Here is a 26,368-nt window from a genome sequence, read left to right on the forward strand (position 1 = left end):
GGACTTTAATGTAGGCAAACTTAAATCTGTTTTAGCTCCTTTCTACCAGCACATCACATGTGCAACCAGAGGAAACAAAACTCTAGACCACCTTCACTCCACACACAGAGACGCATACAAATCTCTCCCTCGCCCTCCATTTGGTAAATCCGACCATAATTCTATCCTGCTGATTCCTGCTTACATGTAAAAACTGAAGCAGGAAGTACCAGTGACGCGCTCAATACTGTTTTGCTAGCACAGACTGGAATATGTTCCGGGATTCATCCAATAGCATTGAGTAGTGTGTCACCTCAGTCACCGGCTTCATCAATAACTACATGGACGACGTCGTCCCCACAGTGACTGTATGTACATATCCCAACCAGAAGCCATGGATTACAGGCAACATCTGTACTGAGCTAAAGGCTAGAGCTGCTACTTTCAAGGAGTGGGACACTAATCTGGACGTTTTTAAGAAATCCTGATATTGCCTGAGACGAACCATCAAACAGGCAAAGCGTCAATACAGGACTGAGATTGAATCCTAATACACCGGCTCTGAAGCTCGTCGGATGTGGCTTGCAATCTATTACAGAATACAAAGGGAACTATGTGTGATCACGCTCTCCGTAGCCAATGTGAGCAAGATCTTTAAACAGGTCAAAATTCACAAGTCCGTGGAGCCAGATGGATGACTGAGGTGACACAATACAGAGTTTAGTGCGTATGGCCCAGTACATCACTGGTTCCAAGCTTCCTGCCAGTCAGGACCTATATACTAGGCTGTGTCAGAGGAATGCCTAAAAAATGGACAGACTCCAATCACCTAAGTCATAGACTGTTCTCTCTGCTACCGCAAGGCAAGTGGTACCGGAGCGTCAAGTCTAGACCCAACAGCTTCCACCCTAAAGCCATAAGATCGCTGAACAATTAATCAAATGGCCACCCGGACTATTTACATTGACACCCTCCCCCCCTTTGATTTTACACTGCTGCTACTCAGGGTTTATTATCTATGCATAGTCACTTTACCTAGTCTACCTACCTATGTACAAATTACATGAACTAACTTGTACCCCCACACATTGACTTGGTACTTCCTGCCTAGCTTCTCAAGAAACTTTCCCGCCTCGACTGGTGTTTCAAAAATGTAGGAACAATCGCCGTGGGAGACCCCTATGCGCGCTGGAAAGATGATTCCATACCGGATAGCCTTAGCCCGTTAGCCACTGCTTGACACTGTCGAAGCGTTTCTGCTGCTTGTGAACTGACTTCCATGGAGAGATCTGGGAAGAACATAACTTACCGATTCTTGTAGAGTACTCTCCCTTTCGCCCTAGCTGCATTCATCACGTGCATCGTATCTTTATAGTTTAAGAACTTCCTTATCAAAGCCCTCAGGGGTGCGTTGAGGACGTATCATGGGCCAGAATTCCGATGAGCTCTCTCAATGATAAAAGTAGAGCGGAGTGGCCTCAGGATGCCACCGCTCTAGGAATGAGCAAGCATCGCTCCCCTCAGCACCTTCAGGGAGATGTACTAGTCTCAAGTTCGATCTCCTGCTGCGGCCCTCCAAATCAACTAGTTTAGAGGTAAGCGATTCAACCTTTTCCACAAGAGCGGTGGTCGTTGCCTGCATGGCTATAACGTTGTCTTCGGTTCCAGAGATGCGTACCTTAGCCTGAGAGATTTGCCCAGCACATACTTTGACTTCAATTTTAACGTTGTCTACTGCAGACAGTACATTTTCAAATTTGATGTAGAATTATACATTGATATCTTTGATGGCCTTGAGGATTTCGGAGCTAAATGCACGTGTTTATTGCCTCAGTCCTGCTTCCACCACTAGCACATGAAGCTAGCACCGCGTCTTCGTCCTCAGACTCTAAACTTTCACTCCGTAAGTCTGGCTTTTTGGTGTGACTTTTCCTTGTCGGCATTGTGGGTTTTGGAAGCCAATAATCTATTACTGCCTTTCCTGGTACATTAAGCTTAAACCTCCTGTTGTGTTCCTTTCTTGTTAATTAATTCTGTGTTCCCGGTTCAAAATGACCGCCCCATTATAGGTGATTATAAATCCACAATAATACATATATTATCACCTAATGTTGTGTTAGATCTTTTTATCAACTTAAGTTCTTGTGAAGATTACACGTTTTGAACTTCTACTTGCTATTCATGGCCTGTAAGCCTCATTGACCTGAGCTCATACAAGTAGTTTTTGAGTTTAAAAAAAGCATAATACATGGATTATTTTGACTATAACAAATACTCAGATGAAACATTGTGCTATTTACCACAGACTACTTTGTGTCTAAGTTTAACAAGGTCTTACTCCTCCTCACCAGTGTCATGATCAAAGATATGATCAAGAGCCTCATCACATACAGTATATCGTTTGGTCGTTGTGAGCAAGGCCTCAAAAAAGCTTTATATACCAGAGCAGCTCTATATATTATTTAAACAATGTTGCGATTGTTTGTGAGAAAACCAACAGGTGTGGTTCCCATGGAGTAAAGATTCTATTGGGGAAAGGTTCCCGTGGAGGTTGCCAAGGAAGCCAAAAAGGGGATTTAATAAAAATAAAAAATGATTTCACCTTTATTTAATTAACCAGGTAAGCCAGTTGAGAACAAGTTCTCATTTACAACTGCGACCTGGACAAGATAAAGCAAAGCAGTGCGACACAACCAACACATGGGATAAACAAACATACAGTCAATAACACAATAGAAAAATCTATATACAGTGTGTGCAAATGTAGTAAGATTAGGGAGGTAAGGCAATAAATAGGCAAGTGGCGAATGACAATTTAGCAATTAAACACTGGAGTGATAGATGTGCAGAAGATGAATGTACAAGTAGAGATACTGGGGTGCAAAGGAGCAAAAAATGTAATAACAATATGGGGATGAGGTAGTTGGGTGGGCTATTTACAGATGAGCTGTGTACAGGTGCAGATGTGTGTACAGGAGTGAGGTGTGCGTGTGCGTGTGTGTGTGTGCCCAGGCTGCGACATTACCGCTAGTCCAGGCAAGCTACCAGAGTTGCTTTCTGATTTCTCTATTGTCTGTTGCCTGACCCAGTAGGCCAGATAGTTTTTGGGGACAGAGAGGTTCTTATCTTAGAGAACAACAAACTTCTCCTACGTCCCTCTGGACTTATTTTACCTCCTTCTATTCATATCCCGATCTCTTCTTCTCCTCACCCTTTCCCTATCTTCTCTTCCTCCCCTTCAGAGCTCCTTCGTGGTCCAGTAGGCCAGGTGGTTTGTTTGGACAAAGAGGTTTTGGTCGTAGAGAAGAACAGACTACTGATCCCTCCTCTGTGGAATGTCTACTTCTCCTGGGGCTTCCCTGATAACTCCTGCTCCTTCGGACACTACACCACTGAGAAAGTATGTACACTATGGAGGCCTTTTATTCACTTACTCACACTAACAAATGTTCAAGTAGATTGCCATCCATCCATCATGAGGTAGCAACATGACATGAAGCTTTAAAGTTGGCCAAACCATTTCCAACATAGACAATGACTAACATTTGTGTGTGTATTTCTATTTCCCTCTCCTAGACCTTTGCTGTATGTGAGAGTATGTGTGACTGGGGGAAGATGCTGTGTGCAGCGTGTCCCAACCAAGCTACCATAGTCACTGCTGGGATCAGCTCAGTGGTGTGTGTGTGGGATGTTTCCATCAGCAAGGACAAACTCACTCACATGAAACTCAGACAGGTGTGTGTGATGTGGTGTGAGAGTGATGTGGTGTGAGAATGTATCTAGCCCAATACACAGTAAAATGTGTGTGTGTTTGATAAAGTGAATCTCATATTGGTCTCCCAGGCGCTGTATGGTCATACCGATGCAGTAACGTGTCTGGCGGTGTCTGAGGTTCATGGAGTGATAGCCAGCGGTTCGCGTGACCTGACCTGTATACTGTGGGACCTTGAGGAACTCAACTACATCACTCAGCTACCTGGACACAAGGCTAGCATCACAGCACTTGCTATCAATGACCTCACGGTGAGTCTACACTCTCTTTTTACCTCTTTCACATCATTATCTCTCTCTATTTTTTCTCTTTTTCTCCCCCCACAAAGTCCAGAATCCATGTGCTAACTATCAACAACATCTGAGAGTTGACCTCTTTCTATACCTCCTTTTGCATCCGTCTATCGCTTTTCTTTCCACTTTCTATTTCTCTCTTCAGTGGGATCCTGTTGGATCCTGCCTGCTGACTGATAAACTAATATTTTTTAAAGTACCACACAAGTACATAGGGACCATCGTCGTTTAGCCAGTCTATTGCACGAGCATTCCTGGAACTCAGAATGAGGAAGGGAGGATTTCCTTTTCTGGCTGCACACACATCCTCTACTATGCTCGGTGCTCATAGGTCTACCATGTGTGTGGTTACTGATAGAGACACTTTTCCGTTCATTCCCTCATTTGTTTGTATTTGTATTTATTATGGATCCCCATTAGTTGCTGCTATAGCCGTGTGTGTGTGTGTGTCTCTGTGTGTGTGTGTCTGTGTGTGTGTGCCAATGTTTGTGTTGCTTCACAGTCCCGCTGTTCCATAATGTGTTACTTGTTTTATCTGTTTTTTAAATCTAATTTTACTGCTTGCATCAGTTACTTGATGTGGAATAGAGTCCCATGTAGTCATGGCTCTATGTAGTACGGTGAGCCTCCCGTAGTCTTTTCTGCACTTGGGGATTTGTAGCATGGCCAACCCTTTTTACCTGTGTATGTTAACCCTCTCCTTCAGGGTGAGATAGCATCGTGTGCAGGGCCGGTCCTGTACCTGTGGAGTATGAAGGGTCAGTTACTCACCTGGCTCGACACATCCTGTGGCTCTGATGTCACTTCCTGCAGCTCAGATGGGGACATCCTGTCTGTCTGCTTCACTCAGAGACACGAGTGGGATCCACAAAACGTTATAGTCACTGGCTGTGCTGACGGGATAGTGAGGGTAAGAGAGTGAGAGTGTGTGTTTGCTAGTTCTTATTCGACAATGTATGTATGTGTGTCTTGCCTACTACTTACTAAAACTACCTAATGTGTACTAATCATACTAAATACTATTTATAACTTACTGTTTAGTAGAAATGTATGCCGTAAGCATCAAATAATAATGAGAATGCGTCAAATAATGCAAAATTCGTTCATTTTGTACAATGCGTCCCCTTATATGATTATCAGCTTAATTAACAGCTTATGTCAAACACACGTGGGTTTGAAAATACTTTGTTTGTCTCACTAGTTTGCAGCGGATTCTACTAAATTGAAAGGCAGAGATGAGTTTGACATCCTGGCATTTAAATCATATCAAATTGTTGAGATTTCATATACTATAAAACCTTATATTATCGCACAGCTTATCAGCCTACTACTTAGAACACAAATACGAGTATTCGGACACGGCCTGATTGTTTGTTTGTGTGTGTGTGCATGCGCATCAGGGTGTTGTGGGAGGTTTGCGTGTGTATGCACGTGCCTATGTGCATGTGTGTCTGTCTTTAATGCGTTCAGTTATGTTGGATTTTTTGTGTGTAACAGATCTGGAGGACGGAGTACACTAGAACATCACCTGATCCTCCACAGCAGCCCACATCCCCAGGACAGGATCAGTCTGCAATGACCACAGACGGTAATGCTAATGCTAATTTCATGCTAATAACAACAAGACAGAATTATTCCTCAAATGAGAAGAATATGATTTTTTAAAACACTTCTGGTTCATAATCAAATAAGTGCTTTTACACTCCCCCAGATATACATTTGGACAGTGAAGCTAAAACTTTTAATTTGGCTCTATACTTCAGAATTTTGGATTTGAGATCAAATGTTTCATATGAGGCGACAGAACAAAATGTCACATTTTATTTGAGGGTATTTTTATACATATCTGTTTTAGAGTTTTTAAATTAAAGCACTTTATGTATCTAGTACCCCCATTTGAAGGTGTCATAAGAATTTGGACAACTCACTTAAAGGGCTCTATTTTCAGGTAGTACTAGTGTCAAACACACGTTAGTTTGCATTTCGTCATGTAGAAACTTGCTCACTGACATTTTTCAGCCCTAACGCTATGTTCGGCAATATACCTGTCTAACATCAGCTCGCTTGCGCTGAGGTGGGAGGGGTGGCAATATTTGAAGTGTGTCCTTTAATAGCGCTAATGGGAAGTTTAAAGACACACAAAAAGCAGGTCTTTAACGGTATCGCAGTTTATAATGGCATGGATTTTGAGAGCGGAAGTGCAGCCTATCCAGCCTATCCTATCCAGCCTATCCAGGAGAGATGTGCCCTTTGTGCCAGTGTGTGCTAGCAAAACAGTCCTGTAGCTTAGCATCTGCTACATCTGTGACTAGATTTTTGCTTGTAAGCAGGAATCAGGAGGATAGAATTATGGTCAGATTTGCCAAATGGAGAGCTTTGTATGCATCTCTGTGTGTGGAGTATAGGTGGTCCAGAGTTATTTTTCCTCTGGTTGCACATTAATATGCTGATAGAAGTTTGGTGAAACAGATTTAAGTTTCCCTGCATTAACCTTTCTAGCGCAGGGGTTCTGCTAGCTCGACAACATTCCGCTGAAAATATTTTTGGGAAAATATTTAACTTTCACACATTAACAAGTCCAATACAGCAAATGAAAGATATACATCTTGTTCATCTACCCATCGTGTCCGATTTGAAAAATGCTTTACAGCTAAAGCACAACATAGGTCATAGCCAAGTCGAAAAAACACACAGCCATTTTTCCAGCCAAAGAAAAATAGATAAGTTTAATCACTAACCTTTGATGATCTTCATCAGATGACACTCATAGGACATCATGTTACACAATACATGTATGTTTTGTTCGATAATGTGCATATTTATATCCAAAAATCCCAGTTTACATTGGCGCCTTACGTGCAGTAATGTTTTGATTCCAAAACATCCGGTGATTTTGCGGAAATACTCATAATAAAACATTGTTAAAAGACACAAGTGTTATTCACAGAATTAAAGATAGTCTTCTCCTTAATGCAACTGCTGTGTCAGATTTCAAAAAAACTTTACGGAAAAAGCATAATCTGAGAACGGCTCTCAGAACCCACAACAGCCAGAGGAATGTCCGCCATTTTGGAATCAACAAAGTTAGAAACAACACCATCAATATTCACTTACCTTTGATGATCTTCATCAGAAGGCACGCACTCCCAGGAATCCCAGTTTGACAATAAATGACTGATTTGTTCCATAAAGTTCCATCATTTATGTCCAAATAGCCACTTGTTGTTAGCGTGTTCAACCCAGTAATCCATCTTCATGAGGTGCAGGCACTTCATCCAGACAAAAACTCGAAAAGTTCCATTACAGTCCTTTAGAAACATGTCAAACGATGTATGGAATCAATCGTTAGGATTTTTTTAACATAAACCACCAATAATGTTCCAACCAGAGAATTCCTTTGTCTTCAGAAAAAGCACTGGACCGCGAGGTAACGCTGTCGGGAGCGCGCGTCATGAGACCAAGGCTCTCTGCCAGACCACTGACTCAAAGAGGTCTCATGAGCCCCTCCTTTATAGTAGAATCCTCATTCAAGTTTCTAAAGACGGTTGACATCTAGTGGAAGCCGTAGGAAGTGCAACTTTATCCATATCTCAATGTGTATTCGGTAGGCCAAGCTTAGAAAAACTACAAACCTCAGATGTCCCACTTCCTGGTTGGATTTTTCTCAGGTTTTCTCCTGTGGTGATATGTAAAACAGCTACAAAGAATACAGATGAAAACTCTCGGTAGGTAGTGTGGTCTACAGCTTATCATGAGAAACTCTACCTCAGGCGAGCAATAGCTCAATAGACTTCCTTAGATATCGTGCACCAGCGGTTGTTTACAAAAATACATAGACAGCCACCCCTTGTCTTACCAGGCGCTGCTGTTCTATCCTGCCGGTACATCGTTTAGCCAGCCAGCTGTATGTTGATGTCGTCGTCGTTCAGCCGCAACTCCTTGAAGCTTAAGATGTTACGGTTTTAATTTCCCTTTGGTAGTTTAATCTTCCACATAATTCGTTGATTTTATTGTCCAAAGATTGCAAGTTTGCTAACAGAATGGAGGGAGAGTTTTTTCAACTTTTGTATTGGTCAGGCTGTTGCGTGCTTTGGTGTGTGTGTTCCCAAACAAGGACCAGTTGCGCTCTGAGGTGGTTGATGTTGGTGGGATTTGGAGGATGATGGAGGAAACAGGGGAAAGAGCCTCAGATCCACAACGTCCCTTCCACCAGGTGTTGATGAGATATGTTGGCACGACTGCCATATTGCATCTCCATCCCAATGCCCTTGCTTGGAAGTGTACTTCGCCAGACTGCTAAGAACCATGCCCTCATCCAGAACTGCAGTTTCCTCTGCTTGGAGCAACAGTGAAGTGGGCAGGGCAGTATGGATTTCTTCACTTACATCTGCAAGCAGAGTCAGACAGGATGGCATTGTCTCCATACTGCTATATGTTTCAGGAGTTTCAGGCTGCTTACCACTCTCTCCCAAAATACATCATCCAGGAGGATCCTCTTGGCAGACTGTGATATGGTCATGTAATGAACACGTTGGGAGACAGAGAGCTGGTTTCAAGCACAGGGCGCAGCAGGTGTTTCATTGTACAGGAACACAGAAGGAGGCAGGTAGCTGGGTCCAGGTGCAGGCAGAAGGTCACACACAGGGGATCCAAAAAGGCTAAAGTACAGGCAGGGAATAGGCAAAAGGCGTTGTTAGTGAGGCAGGCCAAAACTATCATACACGGGAGGATTAAATCACGGGAAAAACAGAGCTCTGAATAGAAGTGTGTCACAAAACAAACAATACCTCCCAATGATGGGGTGCAAAAACTGAATTAAATAGTGTGTGATAATGACATACAGGTGTGTGAACAGGTGATCAGAATTCTGGAGATTGGGATGTGGAGAGTGAGCTGCGTTCAGGGGATCTATGTGTTTGTGAGTGTGAGCTGGAAAGTGGGCTGGAAAGTGAGCTGCGTTCAGGGGATCTACGTGTTTGAGAGTGTGAGTTGGAAGCAGACGTTACAGGCCATTTCTTGGAGAGACTCCTTCCCCTCCAGGAGACTGTCAAACATGATGACAACACCACCCCAACGGGTGTTGGTGGGCAGCTTCAATGTGGTGCTCTTATTCTTCTCACTTTGCTTGGTGAGGTAGATTGCTGCTATAAAAATGACCCTTCACATACCTAACCATTTCCTTTGCTCCCTTGTAGACTGTATCCATATTTTTCCGTGCCATGATATCCGTGAGGAGCAGATTCAATGCATGAGCAGCACAGCCAATGGGTGTGATGTGGGGGTAGGACTCCTCCACTTTAGACCAAGCAGACTTCATGTTCTCAGCATTGTCTGTCACCAGTGCAAATACCTTCTGCGGTCCAAGGTCATTGATGACTGCGTTCAGCTCATCTGCAATGTAGAGACCGGTGTGGCTGTTGTCACTTGTGTCTGTGCTATTGTAGAATACTGGTTGAGGGGTGGAGATGATGTTGTTAATTATTCCTTGCCCACGAACATTCGACCACCCATCAGAGATGATTGCAACACAGTCTGCTTTCTCTATGATTTGCTTGACCTTCACTTGAACTCTGATGAGCTCTGCAGACAGCAAATGAGTAGATAAAGAATGTCTGGTTGGAGAGGTGTATGTTGAGAGCTGGTGTAACAGTATAAGTTTAGACCGTCCCCTCGCCCATACCCGGGCGCGAACCAGGGACCTTCTGCACACATCAGCAGTCACCCTCGAAGCATCGTTACCCATCGCTCCACAAAAGCCACGGCCCTTGCAGAGCAAGGGGAACTACTACTTCAAGGTCTCAGAACAAGTGACGTCACTGATTGAAACGCTATTTAGCGCCCACGCTAACTAAGCTAGCCGTTTCACATCCATTACACTCACCCCCCTTTTGACCTCCTCCTTTTCCTCAGCAACCAGTGATCCGGGTCAACAGCATCAATGTAACAGTATTACTTTAAACGGTCCCCTCGCCCATACCCGGGCGCGAACCAGGGACCTTCTGCACACATCAGCAGTCACCCTCGAAGCATCGTTACCCATCGCTCCACAAAAGCCACGGCCCTTGCAGAGCAAGGGGAACTACTACTTCAAGGTCTCAGAGCAAGTGACGTCACTGATTGAAACGCTATTTAGCGCCCACGCTAACTAAGCTAGCCGTTTCACATCCGTTACACTGGGCAAAGAACATTCAGAAATCTCTTCCAATACACATTGCCTATGAGCATCAGATGTGAACCAGTTGCATACACAGCTCGAGCAAGACATTTATCAGCATTTCTCTGACTATGTTCTTCCATTGAGTCAAAAACTTCTGATTCCCGGGGAACCACGAGCTGTTGCTATTGATAAGGTGTCTGATTCATAATTTTCATCTTCGAATAGAAGTAGAGGGACTTTTGTCAGAGGTTGCTTGTTATGACCGCTGAGGGAACTTTAATGCCTTGGTCAGATGATTCTGCACCTTTGTTGCATTCTTCAGATATGATTTGGCACAGCATTTTCAAATGTACACAGCTTTTCCTTCGACATTAGCTGCAGTGAAATGTCTCTACACATCAGATCGTGTGGCATTTCCCTGTAAAGATATTTTTTTGTTGTAAAAAAAACAACATACAATTCCATGTACAGATAAATAGTTAAGCAGTTACATTAAACAACTCCTTTGGAAGATTATTTTTTTAAATGAAACAGGTTAATTAACACTCCTCAGTTAGTAGGCTCAAGCAAGCTAAAACCCACATGGCTGCAAAAACTAACTAGCAGAAATTGTTAAGCTAGAAATTATTTTTAGAACACTTTGCTCTAGGCTACTATTTACTAGTTAACAAACAATCACGTACGTCATATAAAATATATTCACCCCACCCAGTATTGTAATCAACACTTACCAGAAAGTAGTCCTTTGCTAAGACATTGTAGTAGTGTGGGCTCAATAGCATCTTATTAGTATGTAAGATCTTGAGAATCAGCTGTACATGTGATGGAAGAATGGACTGTGCAAGCCGAGTGTTTCAAATCCATTAATTTGTGGGTGGTTTAACCAAAATACAGTGGCTTGCGAAAGTATTCACCCTCTTTTTTCCTATTTTGTTGCCTTATAACCTTCCGCTGGTGTACAGCAATATTTACAGTTGGAAGTCGGAAGTTTACATATACTTAGGTTGGAGTCATTAAAACTTGTTTTTCAATCCTCCACAAATGTCTTGCTCACAAACTTTGTGCATGACACACAAAGTTCTTCCAACAATTGTTTGCAGACAGATTACTTCACTTATAATTAATTCACTGTATCACAATTCCAGTGGGTCAGAAGTATATATACACTAAGTTGGCTGTGCCTTTAATAGCTTAGAAAATTCCAGAAAAGGATGTCATGGCTTTAGAAGCTTCTGATAGGCTAATTGACATCATTTGAGTCAATTGGAGGTGTATCTGTGGATGTATTTCAAGGCCTACCTTTGAACTCAGTGCCTCTTTGCTTGACGTCATGGGAAAATCAAAAGAAATCAGCCAAGACTTCAAAAACAATTGTAGACTTCCACACGTCTGGTTGATCCTTGGGCGCAATGTCCAAATGCCTGCAGGTACCACGTTCATCTGTACAAACTATAGTACGCAATACCTTGTGAAGATGCTGGAGGAAACAGGTACAAAAGTATCTATATCCACAGTAAAACAAGTCCTAAATCGACATAACCTGAAAGGCCGCTCAGCAAGGAAGAAGCCACTGCTCCAAAACTGCCATAAAAAAAGCCAGACTACGGTTTGCAACTGCACATGGGGACAAAGATCGTACTTTTTGGAGAAATGTCCTCTGGTCAGATTAAACAAAAATAGAACTGTTTGGCCATAATGACCATCGTTATGTTTGGAGGAAAAAGAGGAAGGCTTGCAAGCCGAAGATCATCATCACAACCATGAAGCATGGGGGTGGCAGCATCACTTCACAAAATAGATGGCTTCATGAGAAGGGAAAATTATGTGGATATATTGAAGCAACATCTCAAGACATCAGTCAGGAAGTTAAAGCTTGGTCGCAAATGGGTCTTCCAAATGGTCAATGACGTGTGCGAGCAAGGAGGCCTACACACCAGCTCTGTCAGGAGGAATGGGCCAAAATTCACCCAACTTATTGTGGGAAGCTTGTGGAAGGTTACCCGAAACGTTTGACCCAAGGTAAACAATTTAAAGGCAATGCTACCAAATACTAATTGAGTGTATGTAAACTTCTGTGATGAAAGAAATAAAAACTGAAATAAATCATTATCTATACTATTATTCTGACATTTCACATTCTTAAAATAAAGTGGTGATCCTAACTGACCTAAGAAGGACATTTTTTCTGGGATTTAATGTCAGGAATTGTGAATTACTGAGTTGAAATGTATTTGGCTAAGGTGTATGTCAAATCAAATCAAATGTATTTATATAGCCCTTCGTACATCAGCTGATATCTCAAAGTGCTGTACAGAAACCCAGCCTAAAACCCCAAACAGCAAGCAATGCAGGTTTAGAAGCACGGTGGCTAGGAAATCTCCCTAGAAAGGCCAAAACCTAGGAAGAAACCTAGAGAGGAACCAGGCTATGTGGGGTGGCCAGTCCTCTTCTGGCTGTGCCGGGTGGAGATTATAACAGAACATGGCCAAGATGTTCAAATGTTCATAAATGACCAGCATGGTAAAATAATAATAAGGCAGAACAGTTGAAACTGGAGCAGCAGCACGGCCAGGTGGACTGGGGACAGGAAGGAGTCATCATGTCAGGTAGTCCTGAGGCATGGTCCTAGGGCTCATGTCCTCTGAGAGAGAGAGAAAGAAAGAGAGAAAGAGAGGATTAGAGAGAGCACACTTAAATTCACACGGGACACCGAATAGGACAGGAGCAGTACTCCAGATATAACAAACTTACCCTAGCCCCCCGACACATAAACTACTGCAGCATAAATACTGGAGGCTGAGACAGGAGGGGTCTTTCAACTTCAACTGTAAATCATACCACAGATTCTCATTTGGATTGAGGTCTGGGCTTTGACTAGGACATTCCAATACATTTAAATGTTTCCCCTTAAACCACTTGAGTGTTGCTTTAGCAGTATGCTTAGTGTTATTGTCCTGCTGGAAGGTGAACCTCCATCCCAGTCTCAAATCTTTGTAAGACTGAAACAGGTTTCCCTCAAGAATTTCCCTGTATTTAGCGCCATCCATCATTTCTTCAATTCTGACCAGTTTCCCAGTCCCTGCCGATGGAAAAACATCCACACAGCATGATGCTGCCACCACCGTGCTTCACTGTGGGGATGGTCGTCTTGGTGCCGTATTCTTTCTTTTTTTTTAAGGATTTAATGGTGCTCCATGGGATGTTCAAAGTTACGGATGTTTTTTTATTACCCAACCTTGATCTATACTTCTCCACAACTTTGTCCCTGACCTGTTTGTGGTGTTGCAGACTCTGGGGCCTTTCAGAATAGGTGTATATATATTGAGATTATGTGACAGATCATGTGACACTTAGATTGCACACAGGTTTATTTAACTAATTATGTGACTTCTGAAGGTAATTGGTTGCACCAGAACTTATTTAGGGGCTTCATAGAAAAGGGGGTGAATACATATGCACGTACCACTTTTCTGTTTTTAGCTTAATTTTTTTTTTTAACAAGTTATTATTTTAATTTCACTTCACCAATTTGGACTATGCGCGGGCACGCATATCCACTATTTGAGCTGTTCTTGCCATAATATGGACTTAGTCTTTCACTTTTACCAAATCTTCTGCACACCCACCCTTAAATTGTCAAAACACAACTGATTGGCTCAAACGCATTAAGTTAATTAATTAAATTAAGTTAATTAATTAAATTAATTTTTAACAAGGCGCACCTGATAATTTAAATGCATTCCAGGTGACTACCTCATGAAGCTGGTTGAGAGAATACCAAGAGTGTGAAAAGGTGTCAAGGCAAAGGGTGGCTACTTTGAAGAATCTCAAATATAAAATCTATTTTGATTTGTTTAACACTTTTTTGGTTAGTACATCATTCTGTTACTGTACATAAAGTGCTTTCATTTTAAAACGGAAAATCAGATATGTTTATAAATACCCTCAAATACAACGTGACATTCTGTGCTGTTGCCTCATATGAAACATTTGATCTCCAAGATGCTGGAGTATATTGCCAAATTAAAACTTTTAGCTTCACTGTCTAAATAAATACGCAGCGAAGTGATACTGTGATAGAAGTAAACTATCAGGGAGACTCACATAACAACATATTATTCATAGAAATCTTCCATAGATATCTGTTTATACATGCTGTTAAGTGTGAGCTGATCATTCTGAGCCAACCATCTCTTAGTCTGACTGTTAGCTTCCAGAATCAAGTTTATAATAAAATGTTCCTTCCAAGGTAACATCTAGCCTGGAATTATGGAGTTACACAATTATTAAAGATACCGACAGTAAACACTGATGAGCAATTCTGCTGATGTGTGTGTTCGGGTGCGCATGTGTGTGTGAGCGTGTGTAATTTAGAAAGCAATAATACCCAGCTGTTATTTGTTTGTCAGCTCATGGCAATATTATCCTGGTACATTACACCAGAACAGTCCTGGTGTAACTGTGAGGTTTATTTAAGAGGGATTCTTCTAACAGCCTGCTGACCATGTAATATACATTACTGTAAATACAGCCTCTGGTGATGCCTCTGAAGGTTTAGTGTTTCTTTAAAGTTTGTCAGGGTCAGAGGTTGAAAAAGACCCTGATCGACTACTTTAAAAAGATATCCTTCCCTCCTCGAATAACTAGATGGGCAAAAGCGTAGAGACCCTGTTGTCTGTGTTGTTATGTTATATTATATTTTTTGTTGTATCCTGTACTATAGGTCTAGCAGGTCAGGTCTGAGAAAGACCTCTTGTGTTGTTGTTATACAGTATAACAGGAGATCCCCTGTACTGTAGGTCTATTAGTGCAGGATTGATTTTCTACTGTTGTAATATTGTTAATTGCTGTGTAGGAATGTCGGGTCCGAGTCAGAGCTGGGAGAGACACCTGGTGTTGTGTCGGCCACTAAACAGGAGTGAAGCAGTGTCCAGACGGCGCTACAAAAACAACCCTGCAGTCACTGCTCTAGCCATGTCCAGGTACTGTATGCACACACGCACGCACATCCGGCACATGTACAGATAGGGCTCTACCTATGCAGAGCACATTCCCCTTACCCCTTTCAGTCTGCCCTTTTCGGTGGTGGCATAATTTCCAGAAAAATATTTTTTGTTGTTGTTCTGAACCCAGGCAAGTCGTGTATTCTCAACACGTCTTGATTGTTGAGCATTGACCAATCATCAGCATTGGAGAGCAAAGGCGTGCGCGCATATCCAGTTTAGCGACCAAATAACTGCCTGGCAAAAACAGATGAGGCCTACGTTTATATCATCCTTATAAAATACAATATACTACTGACTCATCTTTGCCAGATTGATAATTTTCCTATTTCAGATAGGCCTAGTTTGGGTGGTTACTGGCTTTATGTCTAATTATAAGCAGCTGTAACATCACACTGCCTTGAATATTATGGGATGAAGATGTAACATATTTTGTTGAATTGATTACTATATTTGTGAGCAAGAACAGGGCTACCCGGCTGGCAACGAAAAGAAAAGTGACATGATATATCCCCAGTTGATTTTGGCTGCTAACATTAACGACTTTCAGCTCCAAATGCAGGTGTAAAACACAGTTTATTTTTGTAGCCTATCTTGCATTTTGAAAATTCATCACCGTTTCTGGATGTAATGACAGGTTATATTTGTGCAGCGATTGTGCGAGTAAGTTTGGTGTGCATACAGTGCAAAAGTATTCACCCCCTTGGCATTTTTCCTATTTTGTTGCATTACAACCTGTAATTTAAATCGATTTTTATTTGCATTTCATGTAATGGACATACACAAAATAGTCCAAATTGGTGAAGTGAAATGAAAATAATAACTTGTTTCAAAAAATTCTAAAGAATAAAAAACGGAAAAGTGGTGCATTCATATGTATTCACCCCCTTTGCTATGAAGCCCTTAAATAAGATCTGGTGCAACCAATTACCTTCGGAAGTCACAGAATTAGTTAAATAAAGTCCACCTGTGTGCAATCTGATTGTCATATGATATCAGTATATATACATCTTCTGAAAGTCCCAGAGTCTGCAACACCATTAAGCAAGGGGCACCATTAAATGTCTTGGAATGACCTAGTCAATGCCCAGACCTCAATCCAATTGAGAATCTGTGGTATGACTTAAAGATTGCTGTACACCAGCAGAACCTATCCTACTTGAAGGAGATGGAGCAGTTTTGCCTTGAAGAATGGGCAAAAATCCCAGTGCCTAGATGTGCCAAGACTTGCAGCTGTAATTGGTGCAAAAGGTGGCTCTACAAAGTATTGACTTGGGGGGAGGGGAATAGTTATGCACGCTCAAGTTCTCTGTTTTTTTTGTCTTATTTCTTGTTGGTTTCACAATAAAAAATATTTTGCATCTACGAAGTGGTTGTGTAAATCCAATTATGCAAACCCCACCAAAATCCATTATAATTCCAGGTTGTAAGGCAATAAAATAGGAAAAATGCCAAGGGGGTAAATACTTTCGCAAGCCACTGTACATTCATGTGCGTTTCTTACAATCGTCTTTTATTGACTGGAATTGTGTTGGTCATTTGTAAATAAATGCAGCATTTATTCCAGCTCAAAATAGTTTGGGAAAATACTTAACTCCTCAGATTGTGCTGCTGTCCCCTATTCTTGTAATAATTGCTCAACGACTCTGTGAACCCGGTTGCGGGATTGTTTTTTGGGGGGTGTCCCTTTTTTAGTTTGAGCGTATGCCCTCCAAAAGGTCTATGCATGGCCTTGATGCACACACAGCTATGATAAACCATTCAATGTATGCCTCTGTGTTTACAGGACGCATGCTACTCTGCTGGTTGGAGATGGCTGGGGTAGAGTCTTCACCTGGACCTGTGAGTGATGGGGAAGGAGCAGTTGGGTGTGTCTGTTTGTGTGTGGGTGCCTGCGTGCATGTATGGGTGTGGTGTGTGTGCATGTGCGTGCATGGGTGGGTGCGTGAGTTCCATACAACCAACAATACACCAAAACCCAGCCTGCACTTCAGGAAGCTCTTATTCCACTGCACATGTGCACTCTCACCAGCCCCTGCCTCACCTCCAGACCGACCACCACACTCCAATCGTAGAGAGATGTTCTCTCTCTCAAAGTCTCCAGGCACAGGGAGGAAATGGAGAGAGGGAGGATCAGGACTTTATTTTTGAGTGTTTACAAACTATTTACACTGGACCTTATTACAAGATTAACACATGACATGGAAGGAACAGATCAATGAATCATGTGGTTTCAACCTATATACAGATCATACATTTCAATGTACTTTATAGTAGTAACTTTTAGGTATTTTGTTGATGAAGCTCGGTTATTTAATTGTGAATGTATCTGTTTACAGTGCATTCGGGAATTATTCCGACCCCTTCACTTATTCTACAATGGATTTTTTTTTTAAGTATCAAGAATCTGCACACAATACCCAATAAGGACAAAGCGAAAGCAGGTTTTTAGATATTAGTGCAAATATATGATTTATCTATTTACATAAGCATTCAGACCCTTTGCTATGACACTCAAAATTGAGCTCAGTTTCATCCTGTTACCATTGATCATCCTTGAGATGTTTCTACAACTTGATTGGGTCCACCTGTGGTAATTCAATTTGTTTCTACAACTTGATTGAGTCCAGCTGTGGTAAATTTATGCATGTCAGAGCAAAAACCAAGCCATAAGGTCAAAGGAATTGTCCGTAGAGCTCCGAGACAGGAATGTCTGGGGAAGTGTACCAAAAAATGTCTGCAGCATTTGTGTCCCCAAGAACCCTAACCCTAACCCAAGAACACTGTGGCCTCCATCATTCGTAAATGGAAGAAGTTTGAAACCACCAAGATTCTTCCTATAGCTGGCCTCCCGGCTCTGACAGAGCTTCAGAGTTCCTCTGGGAGAACCTTCCTGGAGGACAACCATCTCTGCAGCACTCCACCAATCAAATCAAATGTATTCATGTAGCCCTTGTTACATCAGCTGTTACATCAGCTGATATCTCAAAGTGCTGTACAGAAACCCAGCCTAAAACTCCAAACAGCAAGCAATGCAGGTGTAGAAACATGGTGGCTAGGAAATACTCCCTAGAAAGGCCAAAACCTAGGAAGAAACCTAGAGAGGAACCAGGCTATGAGGGGTGGCCAGTCCTCTTCTGGCTGTGCCGGGTGGAGATAACAGAACATAGCCAAGATGTTCATAAATGACCAGCATGGTCAAATAATAATAATCACAGTAGTTGTCGAGGGTGCAGCAAGTCAGCACCTCAGGAGTAAATGTCAGTTGGCTTTTCATAGCCGATCATTAGGAGTATCTCTACCGCTCCTGCTGTCTACAGAAAGTTGAAAACAGCAGGTCTGGGACAGGTAGCACGTCCGGTGAACAGGTCAGGGTTCCATAGCCGCAGGCAGAACAGTTGAAACTGGAGCAGCAGCATAGCCAGGTGGACTGGGGACAGCAAGGAGTCATCATGCCAGGTAGTCCTGAGGCATGGTCCTAGGTTTCAGGTCCTCCGAGAGAGTGAAAGAAAGAGAGAAAGAGAGATTTAGAGAGAGCATACTTAAATTCACACAGGACACCGGATAAGACAGGAGAAGTACTCCAGATATAACAAACTGACCCTAGCCCCCCGACACATAAACTACTGCAGCATAAATACTGGCGGCTGAAACAGGAGGGGTCAGGAGACACTGTGGCCCCATTCGATGATACCACCGGACAGGGCCAAACAGGAAGGATATAACCCCACCCACTTTGCCAAAGCTCAGCCCCCACACCACTAGAGGGATATCTTCAACCACCAACTTACCATCCTGAGACAAGGCCGAGTATAGCCCACAAAGATCTCCGCCACGGCACAACCAAAGGGGCGGGGCGCCAACCCAGACAGGAAGATCACGTCAGTGACTCAACCCACTCAAGTGATGCACCCTTCCTAGGGACGGCATGAAAGAGCACCAGTAAGCCAGTGACTCAGCCCCTGTAATAGGGTTAGAGGCAGAGAATCCCAGTGGAGAGAGGGGAACCGTTCCCCTTCACACTCCTGGGCCAGACTACACTCAATCATATGACCCACTGTAGAGATGAGTCTTCAGTAAAGACTTAAAGGTTGAGTCTGCGTCTCTCACATGGGTAGGCAGACCATTCATTAAAAATGGAGCTCCATAGGAGAAAGCCCTGCCTCCAGCTGCTTGCTGGAGGCAGGTAAGACCAAGATTTAAATATTTGGCCTGAATGCCAAGAGTCACATCTGGAGGAAACCTGGCACCATCCCTACAGTGATGCATGGTGGTGGCAGCATCATGCTGTGGGGATGTTTTTCAGTGGTATGGACTGGGAAATTGGCCAGAAGAGACTTGTCAGGATCAAGGGAAAGATTAACGGAGCACAGTACAGAGAGATCCTTGATGAAAACCTGCTCCAGAGCACTCAGGACCTCATACTGGGGAGAAGGTTCACCTTCCAACAGGACAACAACCCTAAACAGACAGCAAAGACAATGCAGGAGTGGCTTCGGGACTAATCTTTGATTGTCCTTGAGTGGCCCAGCTAGAGCCCGGACTTGAACCCGATCAAACGTCTCTGGAGAGACCTGAAAATAGCTTTGCATTAAAGCTCCCCGTCCAATCTGACAGAGCTTGAGAGGTTCTAGAGAGAAGAATGGGGAGAAACTCCCCAAATACAGGTGTGCCAAGCTTGTAGCATCATACCCAAGAAAACTCATAGCTGTAATCACTGCTAAAGTGCTTAGACAAAGTACTGAGTAAAGGGTCTGAATACTTATGTAAATGTGATATTTCCATTTTTTATGTTTAATTCATTTGTAAATAAAAATAAAAAAAACTGTTTTTGCTTTGTCATTATGGGGTATTGTGTGTAGATTGAGGAGGGGGGGAAAACTATGTAATCCATTTTAGAATAAAGCTGCAATGTAACAAAATGTGGAAAAAGTGAAGGGGTCTGAATAGTTTCCGTCTGCACTGTACAGTATATAATAAATTGCATTGAATTATAATTACTCTGTTGTTTGCTGTTTTTGTGGTGTCCTGGATCCTTTTTTGGAGTTGCTTTGGACACAAACACACACACACTGAGCGTCAAAACAGGAAGTTCAATGTCAATGTTGATACGACATTGTTTATTTCAGCCAATTACATAGAAACAAAACAGAATTATATTTAGAAAAAACTGTGGTCGTACGATCTCAGACTTGTTTACATGTGGAAGTATGCAGAGAACCAAAAGGCTGAGCTTGGATTATTTGCCACTAAACATGTACTGACAAAATGTCCTGTTAAGTGGCCTGTTCATAAGCAGTATGGTATGCTTCAGACCCAGATTTCTAACCCAGCATTCTCTAGACAGAGAGGGGGAGAGATGCATGTTAAGAGGGAAAATCCCAAACACAGCTCTCTCTCCGTCTTTTCCACTCTCCCCATCTCTCCCTCCATCACTATGCTCCATGGCCGCCCATAGAGGAGGGCTCCCAGCGAACTGGGAACATTCCCAGAACATTACCTAACATGCCCATTAAGTTCTTGTCACGACTTTCGCCGAAGTCAGTTCCTCTCCTTGTTCGGGTGGTGTTCGGCGGTCGATGTCACCGACCTTCTAGCCATCGCTGATCCATTTTTCATTTTCCATTGGTTTTGTCTAGTCTTCCTTCACACCTGGTTCCAATCCCATCAATTACATGTTGTGTGTTCAACCCTCTGTTTCCCCTCATGTCCTTGTCAGAGGTTGTTTGATTGTATGTTATATGCAAGTTATGTTTTGGTGTGCGACGGGTTATGTACCCACTTTTATTATTTTGTATATTTTGTTTTTTGTAGTTTTGTGAGCAGTTATTAAACGATTCCGTTTATACCAAGTTTGTTCTCCTGCGCCTGACTTCCCTGCCACCAACACTCACCCATTACAGTTCTAGTTAGGATTTTATCTAACATTATGATGATACAGTAACATTCTATTGAATGTTTTTCATAACAAAATGTTTTTTTCTTCAGAAAATATTTTAAAAGAAATATCCTTGATATTCCTAACGTTCACTAAAATGTTGTGCACAACATCTGTAACCACAGAACATTTCCCAAACGTTCTCATTAGGTTTCCAGGTACTTTAATGTAATAACACAATGTACCAGTAATAATTTTAGAACATATGCTGCGACTAAATGTGAATGCAATAGAAATGGTTCTGAGAAAACATTACTGGAACATTCTGCTAATATTGATTGAGATTAAAAACACCCATAACAAGAACCATGGAATATTCCCACAATGCTCTCATGAAGTTATAGTGTGACGTTATGACATGATTGTTCCAATAACGTTCCCTAAACATTCTTCAGAAATCTTGTCTGGATTCCATTAAATTAGTTCTGACATTACTGGAACATCCCACTAACATTAATTGAGATGACATACGAGACACCTACTGTATAACATTGCTGCAACGTTCTGCTAACGACAGATTTGAACCTGCGATCTGCAGGCTACTTAGTCAGCTTCGCCACCAGGATCCTAATGTTTCTAGTGGATTTCCCTTTGTACTGAAATCCTTAAATCATAACCCAAACTATGGCTATATGTCTTAGTACATATGCACATCTATTTAAACCTCACCACAAACTGCCAGGCAATAATTTGACATGATTTCTGAAATCAAGTTTGTAGGATAAATAAAATCATAAAACATCCAACTTTACAGTATATAAAGATTAGTAGAGTAGGAAATAATAGACAATACTTATTTTTCTACATTTAGTCATCTTCACTTTTGCAAAGACAAAGACCACAACCTGGAAGTCAGAGTAAAGGTGTAAACAGCTTTATATTTGTTAGTCCCAGTGGCTCAGTGGATTGATTCCAGGGATAACACTCCAATGCTCCTGGGGTCGGTCAACAAAATATGGTGAAACTATGTTTGTACAATAACAGTTCAGATAAATTGTCATGTGATTCCAAATAATTGCCATTTGTATTTGTGCATAGATTGTTGTACAACTAACTTCCTCAACAATAAGATAACATATGAACATGAACACATTCTATAAACATTGAGGGAATGTTTTGTGCTTCCTGATACGAACATTGTAAGAATGTCATCACAACTGGACAGATTTTGGGAACCTATGTAGTGTCATGTACCCACTGTTCCCACATCCTAATTAAATATTCTGGGAAACGTTGAAGTACTCAGAACAGCTGTTCTGTTAACATTCTTGCAACCTCAAAAGAACGTTTTGTGCACCGTGAAACAAATATCTGAATGTCAGCACAACTATAACTAGTGTTATAGGAACAAATATCTTGGCATATCCCCACAATGTTCCCAAAACCTAAATACATGTTTTAGGAAATTTGAAAGAACATAAAAAAATGTGTTCTGGGAAAGTTCTTGCAACTATTAAAGACCATAAGAACAATATTCTGGGAGCCTTCTTGTAACATCAGGTAAATGTTTTTTTCACCCTAAAAGAAGCATTGAATAATCATCCACACAACTGGACAGTTTTCGTGTTTTGGCGAAAATATATTTTGTGATGTCACCACAATGTTCCCACCAGACTGTTCCCACAACCTAATGAAACAGACTAAATTTTGTATTGGGAAAGTTCTTACACGTCAGGTGAATGTTTTATACAAACACTATTGTTATGAGAACATTTGCCTCAATCTAGCGAATGTTCTGGGAACTTTTACAGAACTAATTTTGGTTTGCTGGGCTCTGTCTTTAACCTTTGAGCGTGATGCTAATTGTGCTAAGTGGAGTGGCTTAATAGACTGGAAAATAGTCCCATAACTCTCCCATAGAGCCAGCTATGACCTTCTCAGAGACAACAGTCCACGGCCGTTCTCTCTCCTCCACTGGCTTTATGATATTAAATGCCACACCGTTGGGTTCCTCAGAATAATTTAATCAAATCAATTATAGCACCTAGGCAGAACCATCTTGTAGTTTAACCCAATTATAGGGCACTGTAAAGCTAATTATTAAGCGTGATTACAATTTGTTTAATTTGAATAAATGTTCCCATTAGAGGGTTCATCCCAGTCACTGACTCCACCTCCTCCTCCTTCATATCTCTATTCTCGCTCTCTGCCCCCCCCCCTTTTCTCTCTCTCGTTCTCTCCATCCATCCCATCACTCCATCCATCCTTCACAATCTGACCTTCACAAAATGGCCTCCTCCTTCACCCCTGGTGGGTAGTAGAGCATGGAACCTCCTACCTCCGGGATGAGTCACATTTGTTTATGTCTGTGGTGTTTATGACTGGGGTGTGTTGTTGAAAATCTAGGACATAGACTGAAAATGAGGAGTGCTGCTGTGCTTTAGTAAGATGTCTGTCTTTCTGTTACGTGAGATCTCTGTGTCTATAAGCTATTTCTAGTGTTTGGCCTTAGATTTTCTGCCATATATTTTCCTGATTACCCTGATGTAGATGCGGGTCTATATGCTCAAGAGAGTCTTAAGGCCATGGACAGTTGTTTACGAACTCAAACAGTTTATTGAAATGGGAAACAAATATGAAAAGAAGGACCAAATCATATGTCCGGTTATATTCCGTTCTAAAATTATGTATACAGCAATTTATATATGAAACATCTCCACGATCATTAGATACATTAGTAGCCTATTTACACATTTCAACATTAAACAGAGTTCCAATGCTTTCTGCCTGAGCCAACGTGTTGTTTTGCCAATATGTAATGATATGATATACAGTGCCTTGCGAAAGTATTCGGCCCCCTTGAACTTTGCGACCTTTTGCCACATTTCAGGCTTCAAACATAAAGATATAAAACTGTATTTTTTTGTGAAGAATCAACAACAAGTGGGACACAATCATGAAGTGGAACGACATTTATTGGATATTTCAAACTTTTTTAACAAATCAAAAACTGAAAAATTGGGCGTGCAAAATTATTCAGCCCCCTTAAGTTAATACTTTGTAGCGCCACCTTTTGCTGCGATTACAGCTGTAAGTCGCTTGGGGTATGTCTCTATCAGTTTTGCACATCGAGAGAGAAATTTTTACCCATTCCTCCTTGCAAAACAGCTCGAGCTCAGTGAGGTTGGATGGAGAGCATTTGTGAACAGCAGTTTTCAGTTCTTTCCACAGATTCTCGATTGGATTCAGGTCTGGACTTTGACTTGGCCATTCTAACACCTGGATATGTTTATTTTTGAACCATTCCATTGTAGATTTTGCTTTATGTTTTGGATCATTGTCTTGTTGGAAGACAAATCTCCGTCCCAGTCTCAGGTCTTTCGCAGACTCCATCAGGTTTTCTTCCAGAATGGTCCTGTATTTGGCTCCATCCATCTTCCCATCAATTTTAACCATCTTCCCTGTCCCTGCTGAAGAAAAGCAGGCCCAAACCATGATGCTGCCACCACCATGTTTGACAGTGGGGATGGTGTGTTCAGTGTGATGAGCTGTGTTGCTTTTACGCCAAACATAACGTTTTGCATTGTTGCCAAAAAGTTCAATTTTGGTTTCATCTGACCAGAGCACCTTCTTCCACATGTTTGGTGTGTCTCCCAGGTGGCTTGTGGCAAACTTTAAACAACACTTTTTAAGGATATCTTTAAGAAATGGCTTTCTTCTTGCCACTCTTCCATAAAGGCCAGATTGTGCAATATACGACTGATTGTTGTCCTATGGACAGAGTCTCCCACCTCAGCTGTAGATCTCTGCAGTTCATCCAGAGTGATCATGGCTGCATCTCCAATCAGTCTTCTCCTTGTATGAGCTGAAAGTTTAGAGGGACGGCCAGGTCTTGGTAGATTTGCAGTGGTCTGATACTCCTTCCATTTCAATATTATCGCTTGCACAGTGTTCCTTGGGATGTTTAAAGCTTGGGAAATCTTTTTGTATCCAAATCCGGCTTTAAACTGCTTCACAACAGTATCTCGGACCTGCCTGGTGTGTTCCTTGTTCTTCATGATGCTCTCTGCGCTTTTAACGGACCTCTGAGACTATCACAGTGCAGGTGCATTTATACAGAGACTTGATTACACACAGGTGGATTGTATTTATCATCATTAGTCATTTACGTCAACATTGGATCATTCAGAGATCCTCACTGAACTTCTGGAGAGAGTTTGCTGCACTGAAAGTAAAGGGGCTGAATAATTTTGCACGCCCAATTTTTCAGTTTTTGATTTGTTAAAAAAGTTTGAAATATCCAATAAATGTCGTTCTACTTCATGATTGTGTCCCACTTGTTGATTCTTCACAAAAAAACACAGTTTTATATCTTTATGTTTGAAGCCTGAAATGTGGCAAAAGGTCGCAAAGTTCAAGGGGGCCGAATACTTTCGCAAGGCACTGTACAGTAGCTAGCATATACAATTTCTAACATTGTTGAATGCAGAAATTATATAAAATGATTTTACACACAGATAATCTGGCACCTAGACAAAACCACCAGCGATGCACACTAAACAACACACAAAACCACAGATATTTCATCAATAGAGTCAAGGTGTGAAGCAGGTTTTTCTCGTTTATCTCGTTGAGTCCATTGAAATAATAATGGGTTTGTTTAATTTCTTTTCAATGAACTCTGTCTGAAACCTTGAAGGTTTGTAGCTTGTGCCAAAACTTTGGCTCAGCAGGCTAACACAGTCTATTGGCCCACATCAATGGCCAAAAGGCAGTGCCAAAGATCCGATGAGTCTATGTACTGTATCTTGCCAGGTCGCCTACACAAAAATATGTTTTCAAACTCAAAGTTCTTTCCTGGTTAAATAAGACATCTACAGCGGTTTCTCCCGGAATAGGATCTGGGCGTAGACAGTGTCAGAGCTGGAAGGGCTGGAGGCTAGAGGCTCGGGGATGGAGAGAGAAGACGGAGAGGTGGAGCAGGAGGGCGTTTCAGGCCTGGGTCGTACAAGCTCCAACTCTGCATACGTCAGGCTGTCCTCCTCATAGACGCTCGACTGGAAGAGAGGAGAGGAGTGGAAAAGGAGAGTTAAAGGTTTACCTAGTTAAAACCTCTCTCCCTATCATTTGCAGTCATTGAAGGTATTTGTTTATAACAGGATAGCATTTAGTATAACAGGAGAACACTCTGTGTAGTGGAAGAACTGGACAGGGATCTAAGGAGGGGGAATTTTCTGTGGTGGTAGATCATTCGGTATAAAAGGACCTCTATCCCATGTCCTCAGA

The 26,368-nt window shown here is 42.0% G+C and overlaps 2 protein-coding genes across 5 annotated transcripts in view; one reads left to right on the forward strand and one right to left on the reverse strand.

Annotated features, from left to right (window-relative positions):
* wdfy4 (WDFY family member 4) overlaps positions 1–17,807 on the forward strand; it is a 179,575-nt gene extending 161,768 nt beyond the window's left edge. For all 4 annotated transcript variants that reach the window (XM_036960206.1, XM_036960204.1, XM_036960203.1 and 1 more), the window contains exons 59-65: positions 3,222–3,379; positions 3,556–3,714; positions 3,823–4,002; positions 4,751–4,954; positions 5,542–5,632; positions 15,057–15,183; positions 16,991–17,807. In XM_036960206.1, coding sequence (XP_036816101.1) covers positions 3,222–3,379; positions 3,556–3,714; positions 3,823–4,002; positions 4,751–4,954; positions 5,542–5,632; positions 15,057–15,183; positions 16,991–17,054 — 983 coding nt within the window. In that variant the 3' untranslated portion in view covers positions 17,055–17,807. The remainder of the gene's footprint in view (positions 1–3,221; positions 3,380–3,555; positions 3,715–3,822; positions 4,003–4,750; positions 4,955–5,541; positions 5,633–15,056; positions 15,184–16,990) is intronic.
* Positions 17,808–25,447: 7,640 nt separating this feature from the next.
* The window catches only part of LOC110502235 (V-set and transmembrane domain-containing protein 4), a 31,479-nt gene continuing 30,558 nt past the window's right edge, over positions 25,448–26,368 (reverse strand). The window contains exon 8 of the mRNA XM_021580111.2: positions 25,448–26,139. Coding sequence (XP_021435786.1) covers positions 25,957–26,139 — 183 coding nt within the window. The 3' untranslated portion in view covers positions 25,448–25,956. The remainder of the gene's footprint in view (positions 26,140–26,368) is intronic.

The sequence above is a fragment of the Oncorhynchus mykiss genome, chromosome 23 (genome assembly GCF_013265735.2).
Source record: "Oncorhynchus mykiss isolate Arlee chromosome 23, USDA_OmykA_1.1, whole genome shotgun sequence".
Taxonomy (NCBI): domain Eukaryota; kingdom Metazoa; phylum Chordata; class Actinopteri; order Salmoniformes; family Salmonidae; genus Oncorhynchus; species Oncorhynchus mykiss.